At 51.0% G+C, this 11,441-nt stretch overlaps 1 protein-coding gene across 1 annotated transcript; it reads left to right on the top strand.

The window, feature by feature from the left end:
* Positions 1-876: 876 nt before the first annotated feature.
* Positions 877-8,341, top strand: Nlrp6 (NLR family pyrin domain containing 6). Its single transcript, XM_028872239.2, has 8 exons — positions 877-1,177; positions 1,703-1,974; positions 2,126-2,161; positions 2,359-4,084; positions 4,841-4,933; positions 5,838-6,008; positions 6,084-6,251; positions 6,809-8,341. Exons 1-8 carry the CDS (start codon positions 1,149-1,151, stop codon positions 6,924-6,926), a joined length of 2,613 nt encoding a protein of 870 aa, XP_028728072.1. The 5' UTR covers positions 877-1,148; the 3' UTR covers positions 6,927-8,341.
* Positions 8,342-11,441: the final 3,100 nt, after the last annotated feature.

Raw genomic sequence — 11,441 nt, 5'->3', positions numbered from 1 at the left:
TTTCTTTTTATTTAGGCATGCATGTGGTGGACACACACACACACACAGACACAGACACACACACAGTTGTGTGTGGGTACCTGCAGAGGCCAGAGGAGGGAGGTGGATGACCTGAAGCTGAAGTTATAGGTGGTTGTTAGCTACTCAATCTGGGTGAAACCGAACTAGTCTCTGCAGGAACAGCTCTTAAGTGCCAGTCTGTCCATCTCCCGAGCCTCCCCTGTTTTAAACATTTATTGCGGGGGTGGGGCATGCATCCACAGCTTAGGTGTGGGGGTCAAGAGGACAGCTTCGTGGCATTGGTTCTCTCCTTCCATCTTTATGGAGGTTCCAAGGTTGGAACTCGGGTTGTCGGGTGAGCACCATCCCCGAGAGGGTCACCTCACCGATCCTAGCTTTGCGTTGTCTACCTTCAATATGATGGCAGGGAGACAAAGCAAACCTGCTTTCAAGAACTGGCAGGAAAAGGTATGCATTAAAGGGCTGCCCAGCTTTGCCTGAATGAACTGTCTTCAAGGGCTGTAACTTAGTCCACTACAAATACTGCACTCAAACACCATGTTAACTTTGCCACGTGGAGGTATACACACGTGCCTATACGCACATTCATCCCACACAGACATTGGAACTCCACATCCCTGTAGTCACTTGCTGGTCCTAAGGTCAGAAACATCCCATCTCTGCCCCGTAGGAGGATTAACCAGCTGCAGAGCTCAGGGTCTGCCCCCCTCTCCCCCTGGTGTGAACCTTCCCACAAAGCCCTGCCCGCACACTCCCCCTTTGTTCTCACAACCCTGTCTGAAAATTTCAGCCACCTAAGGCCATTTCTGAAGACCCAGTTGTGAGTCACACACTCATTCTGAATCACCTTCTCACAGCTGCATGGGATGCCACACCCAGTAAGAGGAGGAGTATCGATCGAATAAAATAGAAGAAAAAGCAAAGGTCGCCTGGAAGAGCACTTAAATGGGAACTGTGCTTAAGTGTGGAAGCCTTGTGACTGTCGGCAAGACTCTAGCTAAGCTGGAATGGACAAGGCTGAGCAACCCCCTCCCCCCCACTCCCAGGATGAGACCTGTTTAGCTGGGGAAGGATCACCTCTGCTCCCTGCCTTTACCTCTGAGCATTAGGTCCTGGGACAAGACTCCATGGATGTGGCTGGAGCCTCCTGCTCCAGGTGAGTGTGGCTTCCAGGGAGAACTTTCAAGTTAAGCTGGCCCTCTAGAGCCTGTCCTGGGCTGCTGGGTCAAGCCCATCTTCTATGCCACCCCCCTCCCCAAGCCAGGGCATTTACAAGGGACTCAGACTTAGCCCCTGGTGCAGGCAGTCCAGAAAGGACTTACCAAAGTGTGCTATGAGCTTGGAGTGGCGAATTTAGGAACCCCGCCAGGGCCTGGCCTGTCTGCTCACTGTTCCTGAGGTGAGCTATGCTAGAGCAGCCCTATCAGAGGGAGAGACAAAGGAGAGCACAGACCCATGGAGGGACCTTAACTGGCTTTATCTGGTGTGGTCAGGTGTGTGAAAGGAAGGACGCGGGGAGGCTAGCTATAGCGTGATTCACCTCACCACAAGCAGTTAGGAATTAGAGGTGTATTGTGCTGGGGCTCCATGTGGAGCATGTGCCAGGTGTGACCCGGGGCTTTGGAGGTCCGAGAAGAGGTCCCGTGCAGGTGGCATCAGTAATAATCCTGCCCATCCCCAGCTCGGAGGCACTGGCGAGGGAGCTGCTTCTGGCCGCACTAGAGGACCTGAGCCAGGAGCAGCTGAAGCGCTTTCGCCACAAGCTTCGGGATGCACCCCTGGAGGGCCGGAGCATCCCGTGGGGGCGACTGGAGAACTCAGACCCCGTGGACCTCGTCGACAAGCTGACCCAGTTTTACGGGTCAGAGCCAGCGGTGGACGTGACCCGAAAGATCCTGAAGAAGGCGGATGCTCGAGATGTGGCCATGCGACTCAAGGAACAGCAGCTGCAGCGTAAGCTGGGTGGGGTAGGATGGGGTGGAATCGGTTGACTCGGCATGCTCTCCCCCCACACACGGGAGGGGGGCAGTTCCAGAGGCTCCCAGGGAAATGCCTTGCCCCATCCCTCACGCTCAGTGAACCTCACGTTGGGTTTTCCTTCCAGGGCTCGGCCCCAGCTCAGCAGGTCTCTCCGTGTCCGGTAAGTTCGGCGGGGCCCGAACAAGTGAGAGGTCCTATTGGACTCCTCAGGGAGCCCATTTCCTGGTGTTGCTTGGGGGTCCTTGGATGTGAGATAGCTGGAGGAGGCCATGACACAATAAAGGAAAGTGAGGCAGGGCATTGGTTCCAGGGTGGCCGCAACTCCATCCCTACCTTCCATGGTCTCACACCTTACAGAGTACAAGAAGAAATACCGCGAGCACGTGCTGCTACAGCACGCCAAGGTGAAGGAGAGGAACGCCCGCTCGGTGAAGATCAACAAGCGCTTCACCAAGCTGCTCATCGCGCCGGGGAGCGGCGCCGTGGAGGACGAGCTGCTGGGGCGGTCGGAGGAGCCCGAGCCTGAGCGTGCGAGGCGCTCTGACACTCACACCTTCAATCGGCTCTTCCGGGGAGATGACCAGGGCCTGCGGCCGCTGACCGTGGTGCTGCAGGGCCCGGCAGGCATTGGCAAGACCATGGCCGCCAAGAAAATCCTCTACGACTGGGCGTCAGGCAAGCTCTACCACGGCCAGGTGGACTTCGCCTTCTTCATGCCGTGCGGCGAGCTGCTGGAGAGGCCGGGTACGCGCAGCTTGGCAGACCTGATCCTGGACCAGTGTCCGGACCGCAAGGCGCCGGTGCGGCAGATCCTGGCGCATCCCCAGCGCCTGCTGTTTATCCTGGACGGTGCGGACGAGCTGCCTGCTGTAGTAGCCCCGGAGGCCGCGCCCTGCACAGACCCTTTTGAGGCTACGAGTGGCTTGAGAGTGCTGAGCGGACTGCTGAGCCAGGAGCTGCTGCCCTTGGCTCGCTTGCTGGTCACTACACGCAATGTTGCCTCCGGGAGGCTGCAGGGCAGACTGTGCTCGCCACAGTGCGCAGAAGTGCGCGGCTTCTCAGACAAAGACAAGAAGAAGTATTTCTTCAAGTTCTTCCAGGACGAGAGGAAGGCCGAGCGCGCTTACCGCTTCGTGAAAGAGAACGAGACGCTGTTCGCACTGTGCTTCGTGCCTTTCGTGTGCTGGATCGTGTGTACTGTGGTGCAGCAGCAGCTGGAGCTGGGCCGGGATCTGTCTCGTACTTCCAAGACCACGACATCGGTGTACCTGCTCTTCATCGCCAGCATGCTGAAATCTGCAGGCGCCAATGGACCCCGGGTACAGGGAGAACTGCGCACACTGTGCCGCCTGGCCCGGGAGGGCATCTTGAAGCATCAAGCACAGTTCTCAGAAAATGAGATCGAGCGGTTGAAGCTTCAGGGCTCCCAAGTTCAGGCACTGTTTCTCAGCAAGAAGGAATTGCTGGGCGTGCTAGAAAAGGAGGTCACCTACCAGTTCGTTGACCAGAGCTTCCAAGAGTTCTTGGCTGCCTTGTCCTACCTATTGGAGGCCGAGGGGGCTCCGGGGGCACCAGCGGGAGGTGTGCAGATGCTCCTGAACTCTGACGTAGAGTTGCGTGGTTATCTTGCACTCACCACTCGCTTCCTCTTTGGACTACTGAGTGCAGAGAGGATTCGTGACATTGAACGACATTTTGGCTGTGTAGTGCCGCCGCGTGTGAAACAGGACACCCTGCGGTGGATACAAGGACAAGGCCACCCCAAGGTGGCACCAGTAGGGGAAGACAAGAAGGATGAGCTGGAGGACACTGAGGAACCAGAGGAGGAAGAGGAGGATCTCGATTTTGGACTGGAGCTGTTGTACTGCCTGTATGAGACACAAGAGGACGCCTTCGTTCGACAGGCTCTCAGCAGCCTTCCAGAGTTGGTCCTGGAGCGAATTCGGTTCACTCGCATGGACCTGGAGGTCCTGAGCTACTGTGTGCAGTGCTGCCCGCCCGGGCAGGCTCTGAGACTGGTCAACTGTGGGCTGGTGGAGGCAAAGCAAAAGAAAAAAATGAGTCTGGTGAAGCGGCTGACCGGGTGAGTCTAGAGGGCAAGGTTGTCCTCACCAGGGCAACTTGCACCCATGTGCCCATGCCCACTTGGGCTGGGAAGCATATCCACACCCAATAACCCACATGGCAGAGAGGACTTCCGGACCGCTTTACCTACCCCTTTGCAAGCAGCTGTCCCTCTTCTTCCCTAGAGTGACCTCACCATACCTACTTTTAGTCATGTAGATCAAGGCAACCTTCCCAGCACAGCCAACAGAGTTCGAGGAAGTGGCCTAGGCCCCTCCCTGTTGCACTTTTTCGTATGTTCTGGAATAATGCCATGTCCTCTGTGTGCTGAGCCTTGTACCTCCACCCCAACACTATTTGCTGTCTATCTTCAAAGTCTACCCTGGCTCCCCCACTTGGGTCCAACTGCTGGCCCCAAGGCACTGACCACACTCTTCCATATCCTCCTCCCCTCCCAGCCTCCACCAGATCCTAGGTTCCTGCACGGACAGGGACATTTACTTTCCATGAACTGGTTCTATTCAATACTCATCCCAAGACTTGCCTTCTGCTGAGAACATGCACCAGGATGATGGCAGGACCTGGTCCTAGGGACCTGCAGGCCCACTCTTGGGTTTTGTTCAAGTTTGTTGGGGGAGGCAATGCAAGGGATACGGGATAAGTGGCAGGGACAGTTCTGGAATCCCAGATCCTCAGGTAGGAAACATTGAGTACTTTCTAGAAAGGCCTAGAAGGAGCACTATGGCCATCAACCTCTTTCTTTCTCTCCCTACAGTTCTCGAAACACCACGAAACAAACCCCAGTCTCTCTGCTGCGTCCACTCTGTGAGGCCATGACTGCCCAACAATGTGGTCTGAGTATTCTGATGTGAGTCGCCATGCCTCCGCATGGAGGGGATTCATGAGCTGGGTGCCCTGTACAGAGACGGAATTAGCTTTCTGGGGGAGGTGGAGGACATAGGCTGAGAGACTAACCCGGATCCATCACTATTAAGTGCTGGCAGGAAAAGGCTGGCGCTAGGCTTTGTGGGAAACGGAGTTCAGCACAGCTCGGGGGAAGAGACAGAAAAAGCAACAGTGTTTTCCTTTTGAAGAAAGCTCCCAAGTGCTGCTGGAGTTGCTACACCGTCTCTTTGCAGGGAAGCATTCAGAGGGGGTGGCCCCTGGTGCAGCTGCCTCTTTGTGCCCTTGAGCAAGTCGCCTGCCTATGCTTTGGTTTCCTCCCTGTAAGCTATAGCCAGCAATCCTACCTTGGAGGGTTGGTAAGATTTACTGAGGCTCCCTGGGTAGAGTTCTTCGAATATGACAGGTGTCCTATCCCTCTTAGCTATCACTGTTGAGCGGGAAGTTAGGAAAGTTATAGGAACGGATAGTGGCAGGCCACAGGGAAGCAGATAATCATACGTCAATAGAGGAGGAGGTGGGAAACTGGCTTTGTGGAGGGCAGGGTCCAGCAATCTGAAAATAAAACAAAAGAAGCCAAAAAGATAGATGTCACATTTGGGCCCAGAAATTCTACCAGAAAACGAAGTACATGAAGGTGCTCACTTCATGACTTGTAATAAGAAGAAAAAAAAAAAATCAGAACCAGCAGACTTGCACAGCCATTGGGGATGGTGGCCATAATTAGTAAAGGGTAATTATGAAAAACTGTACATTTCTTGACTAAACATCAGGCTATGAGGGAATGGGTAGTTGGTTCAGCTGGAGGTGAAAAAGTGGTCACGGGCTTACAGACCAATCCACCCGCTTTTTTTTTTTTTTAACCTCAGCTTGTCACACTGCAAACTCCCTGATACAGTTTGCCGAGACCTCTCTGAGGCCCTGAAGGTAGCTCCTGCCCTAAAGGAGCTGGGCCTCCTCCAGAACCGCCTCACTGAGGCAGGCCTGCGTTTACTGTGTGAAGGACTGGCTTGGCCCAAGTGCCAGGTGCAGACACTCAGGTGAGGCCTGGTTTTGGAAGGATGGAGGTAGGGGATACCACCTCCTGCAGCCTCTGAGCTCAGCCCTTCCCACAGGGTGCAACTGCCTAGCCTCCAAGAAGCAATCCAGTACCTGGTCATCGTGCTCCAGCAGAGCCGGGCCCTGACCACCCTGGATCTCAGTGGCTGTCAGCTGCTTGGCTACATGGTGTCCTGCCTGTGTTCAGCCCTGAAGTACCCTACATGCTGCCTAAAGACACTCAGGTGAAGGCCGGGGGAGGCATGGTGCTGAGGACATAGCCTATCAACCCTAGGTTAGAGTAAGTTCCTTCTGAGACCAAGCTCACACACAGATCTGGGTACCCAGCCTACAAAGACTAACCCTCTATGGTCCTACCCAAAACTCTGGGTCTCAAACAAATACCCCTAGCCTACGGAGACAGTCTGAGCCCATGAGTCCTCATCTATCTTCCCTCAACGGCCCTCAACTTTTTTTTTTAAAGATTTATTTATTTGTTTGTTTATTTATTTATTTATTTATTTATTTATTTATTTATTTATTATGTATACAGAATGTATGACTGCGGGCCAGAAGAGGGCACCAGATCTTGTTACAGATGGTTGTGAGCCACCATGTGGTTGCTGGGAATTGATGTGGCCCTCAACTTTTATAGATTCTAGTGCTTCTAGTACTTGTGTCTTTGCTATAGCTAAGCAGACAGCTCCAACCACCCCACTCTCACCTGGGTTCTTTCCCCCAGCTGATCGACCTTTGCCCCTAATTGACCCCTGTCCCTTCTGTCTTACCCATGTGGCTGCAGTCTGACCTCTGTGGAGCTGAGTGACGTGTCACTGAGGGAGCTTCAAGCTGTGAAGACATCAAAACCAGATCTGACCATCCTCCATTCAAAACTAGACACAAAGCCTCTCAAGGGATGAAGCAGGGTCTTCTGAGACCCTGGAGGCCAGAACAGGGGAAAGGATGCTGTAGCCAAAGCCCTTATGAAGATGGCCTCCCCATTCAAAAGCAGGAGGATGCCAGCTTCTCCGTCCAGGCAAGTCTCTCAAGCCAAGAAGCCACAGAAGGGCAAGCAAAGGACCCAGGTAGATAAAGGGCCTTGATAGCTCCTGGATAGGCCTGGCACATGCCCTGCCTTGAACACTCTGAGGTTACTCTTCCCCCAGCCCCACAACTACTGCTGCCTTCCTTTCTGGGCCCTCCAATCTGTCCCTTGCAGATAATCCCAGCAGTAATGGGAATATTCAATAATTGAGCATACTGTTTAATGGTGTTACTCATCTTTGATCTGGTCCACATCTGTTGTATGGGTGGATGCGGGCCCCCAGAGTACCACCCTCTGTAGGCAGAAGGTAGGTGGATCACCATTCCAATCTGGAATTTGGGGTGTTGGCTTTTGGAAGAATGCCATTCCTGAAACCTTGGGGCTTTAGCTCCGAGGGACCCACTTGCTGCCTGAGAGATACAGGCAAGGAGCCAGAGGAGTGACAGCTGTCTTGGATGATGGGAGCTGGGGCAACACAGTGGATGTCTCCACCACAATACATTTTCCTTTGGATTCCCTTTCACTGATCTCCGTAACAGTTGTCAAGGTATCAAAGTGGTGCTGACACGATCTTTCCTGCAACCACGTGTACAGGGCAAGGTTTAATCCATAGTCCACCACTGAAGAAGTGGGCTTGGCAAGCTGGCCTGACTGCAGAGCCTGCAAGAGAGGTGTGGCCTTGTGGATCAGGGCAAGCCATGGATGCCCCAGAACTGAGTCTTCTCTGCTCAGCACTCTGGGCTTGGGGCGCTCCGCACTGAGCCCGTTTACTTCCCAGGGGAAATCCCTCCACAGTCTCTATCCCCTTAAATGAGCAACACAGAACCTGCTGCGCCAGTTAGTTTTCTATTAGAGTAATACAACGCCATGGCTGGAAGCAACTTACAGAATGAAGAGTTGGCCCGGGCTTACGGTTCCAGAGGGATAAGGGCCCACCAAGGCTGAGAAGCATGGCCACATGCAGCACATATGTCAACCAGAGCAGAAACTGAGGGTTCACACCTTGAACCACAAGCACAAAGCAAAGAATGAGCTGGAAACGGCACTTGTCTCTAAACTCTCAAAGCCCGCCTCCAGTGACACACTTTCTCCAAGAGGCCACACTCCCTAAGCCTCCCCAGACAGTGACACCAACTGGAAATTAAGTGTGCAAGTATTGTGGTAGTTTGAATGGGAATGCCCCCATAGGCTCGTAATTTGAATATCTAGTTCCCGGTTGGCCGAACTGTTTGGGAAGGATTAGAAAGTGTGGTCTTGTGGGAGGAGGTGTGTCATTGGGGTGGATGGGGGGTGAGATTTCAAAAGCCCATGCCAGGACCAGCCTTGTTCTCTCCCTCTCTGCCTCCAACTTGCAGATCAGATGTGAGCTCTCAGTTACTTCTCCAGCACCATGCCTGTCTGCCTGCTGCCATACTCCCCGCCATGATGATCATGGACGAATCCCCAGAAACTGTAAGCAAGGACCAATTAAACGTTTCCTTCTATAAGCTGCCTTGGTCATGGTATCTCTTCACTGCAATGGAACAGTAACTAAGACAAATACCCAAGCCTTCGGGGGACATTTATAATTAAAATCGCCACCTGGTCCCAGAAAGACTAGAGTCCTTGGTGGGCAAGCATGGCAGCAGCTGGCAGGCATAGTGGTGGGAACTAGAAGGTGAGAGCTCACGTGTTGAAAGGCAAGCCTGGATCAGAGAGAACAAACTGGAAGTGGAGACCCTTCTCCAATCTCTCTTCTTCCAATCTCTCAAAGCCTACCTCCACACTTCTTCAGCAAGGCTGCACCTCCTAACCTCCCCAAACACTGCCATCAACTGGAACCAAGTGTTCAAATGTCCAAGCCTACGGGGGGGGGGGGGCATTTTTCATTCAAACCACAGCGTTCCACTCCCTGGCCTTCATAGGCTCCTAGCCACATCATAATTCGAAATACTTTTAGTCCAATTTCCAAAATCCCCATAGTCCTTTACAGTCTCACCATTGTTTAAACATCCAAAGTGTCTTCTGAGACTGAAGGCAGTCTCTTATAATATAGTCCCCTGGGGAAAAAAAACAAACAAACCAAACTTCAAACTTCCAACATATAATGGCACAGAATATACCTTCCTATTGCAACAGGGAAGATATGGTAGAGTCGGGAAATACTGGACCAAAGCGAGACCACACTCAGCAGAGAAAACATCAAATCCTGCAGTTCAATGTTCACTGTGTAGGACTAAAGTTTTAAAGAGCTTGGTTTACTTCGCGCATCCAGTTTTGCTGCCTGCGACATATGTCTCTCTCTTGGGCAGATGTCTCACAACTTTGCAGTCTCCAACATCTTGGGGTCTCCCCTGCAGCCCAGGCTTCACTTTCACAGCTTTACACACAATCTCTCATTGCCTCTTTGCAGGGAATTCCTTGCCACATGTTGCTTGGCCTCAGTGGCTCTCTGAAACTGCCAAGTAAGAATTCATGCTCCCTAGGATTGGAGAGATGTCTCAGCAGTTAGGAACACTTGCTGCTCTTCCAGAGGATCCAGGTTCTGTTCCCAGCACCCATACGGCATCTCACAACTGTCTATAACTCCTTTTCCAGGGGATCCAGTGCCCTGCAAGTTCTAGGCATACACACACACACACACACACACACACACACACACACACACACACACACACACACACTTGCAGGCAAAACAAAATAAAATTACATGCATACAATTATTCATACAAAATAAAAATTAAAAAAAAATCATGACCCCTTTACTCTCGAATCCTTTGTGTCTCTAAAGCTAGTACCATGTGAACAACAACGCCAGGACTGGTGTGGACTGTGGGCCCTTGGATCATACTAGCAACAGTGTTTGTTTATTAATTAACAGAAAACTCCTTAGTTGGAAGCTTAGTGGTGTAAGGTCTTACCCTGAGGGCAGCCTTCCCTTTGTTCCAGGGCAGAGTGGTACTCTCCATTAAGGAACAGCTTACTCTGTAGTTGTTGTTGTTGTTGTTGTTGTTTTTTCTCTTTACTCTTTGCTCTTTGGGGGCCCACTACTTAGCTCCCAAATAATCACACAGAGACTTATTCTTTCTTATGAATGCCTGGCCTTAGCTTGACTTGTTTCTAGCCAATTTTTTTAAAATTATCCCATCTACCTTTTGCCTCTGGGATTTTCTCCTTCTCTGTTCTATATACCTGTCTTTACCACTTACTCCACGGCTTGCTGTATAGATAGGTGGCTGGCCCCTGGTGTCCTTTCTCTGTCTCCTTTTCTCACTCCTTTTCTTCTCCTCCTCCTCCTCCTCTCTTCTTCTTTTTATTCTCTCTGCTTGCCAGCCCTGCCTATTTCTCTCTCCTGCCTACCTATTGACCACTCAGCTCTTTATTAGACCGGTTAGGTGTTTTAGACAGGCAGAGTAACACAGCTTTACAGAGTTAAACAAATGCAACATAAAAAAATGCAACATATCTTTGCATCATTAAACAAATATTCCACAGCACAAAAGAATGTAACACATCTTTAACTAATATCCCACAACATTACTCCATTTTCCTTTTAGTTAAATCTTCATTTATTTCTGTGTTGTTCCCTATAGTGTTTGCTTTAATCATGCCCCCAGCTAAAGATTAAGCGAACAGTCAACTTGTTTGTTTGGTTTTTTAATTCATTCTTCTTCTATGATCTTGTGATTAACATGTCGAAAAACTGTTCCAATTGTTTCATGGTATGTTACTGAAACTGTCTGGCCATAAACCCATAACCATTCTTTTCCCATGATAATAAAAGTAACTGCACAATTCCACTTCTGTAATCACTTGCTCACCTGCTGTAAAGAGGCTCCCCTGCTTTTAGTCTTGACTGCGTTAGCTTCCTGTTCTTGGGGAGACTGTAAGTTTGGCCTGAATGTAAATTTATTTTTTAACCTTACAACATCTCAGTGTTAGCTCCTGGTTTTTTTGTTTTGTTTTTGTTTGTTTGGGGTTTTTTTTGTTTTTGTTTGTTTGTTTGGTTGATTGGTTGGTTGGTTGGTTTTGGTGGTTTTTTGTTTGTTTGTTTTGGGTTTTTGTTTTTGGCTTTTCAACACAGGGTTTCTCTGTATAGCCCTGGCTGTACAAGAACTTGCTCTGTAGATCAGGCTGGCCTTGTAGGCTAGGCTTGCCATCACCACCCAGCAAGAGTGGTACCCTTGGGACTGGAGAGATGCCTCAGAGGTTAAGAACACTGGCTGCTCTTCCAGAGGTCCTGAGTTCAATTCCCAGCAACCACATGGTGCCTCACAACCATCTATAATGAGGTCTGGTGCCCTCTTCTGGCATGCAGGCATACATGCAGGCAGAACACTGTATACATAATAAATAAATCTTAGAAAAAAAAAATTAAAAAAAAAAAAAAAAAGCCGGGCAGTGGTGGCGC

Source organism: Peromyscus leucopus, chromosome 1 (assembly GCF_004664715.2).
Source record: "Peromyscus leucopus breed LL Stock chromosome 1, UCI_PerLeu_2.1, whole genome shotgun sequence".
Taxonomy (NCBI): domain Eukaryota; kingdom Metazoa; phylum Chordata; class Mammalia; order Rodentia; family Cricetidae; genus Peromyscus; species Peromyscus leucopus.
The sequence above is the reverse complement of the archived record's forward strand: the minus strand, read 5'-3'. Positions and strand labels throughout refer to the sequence as shown.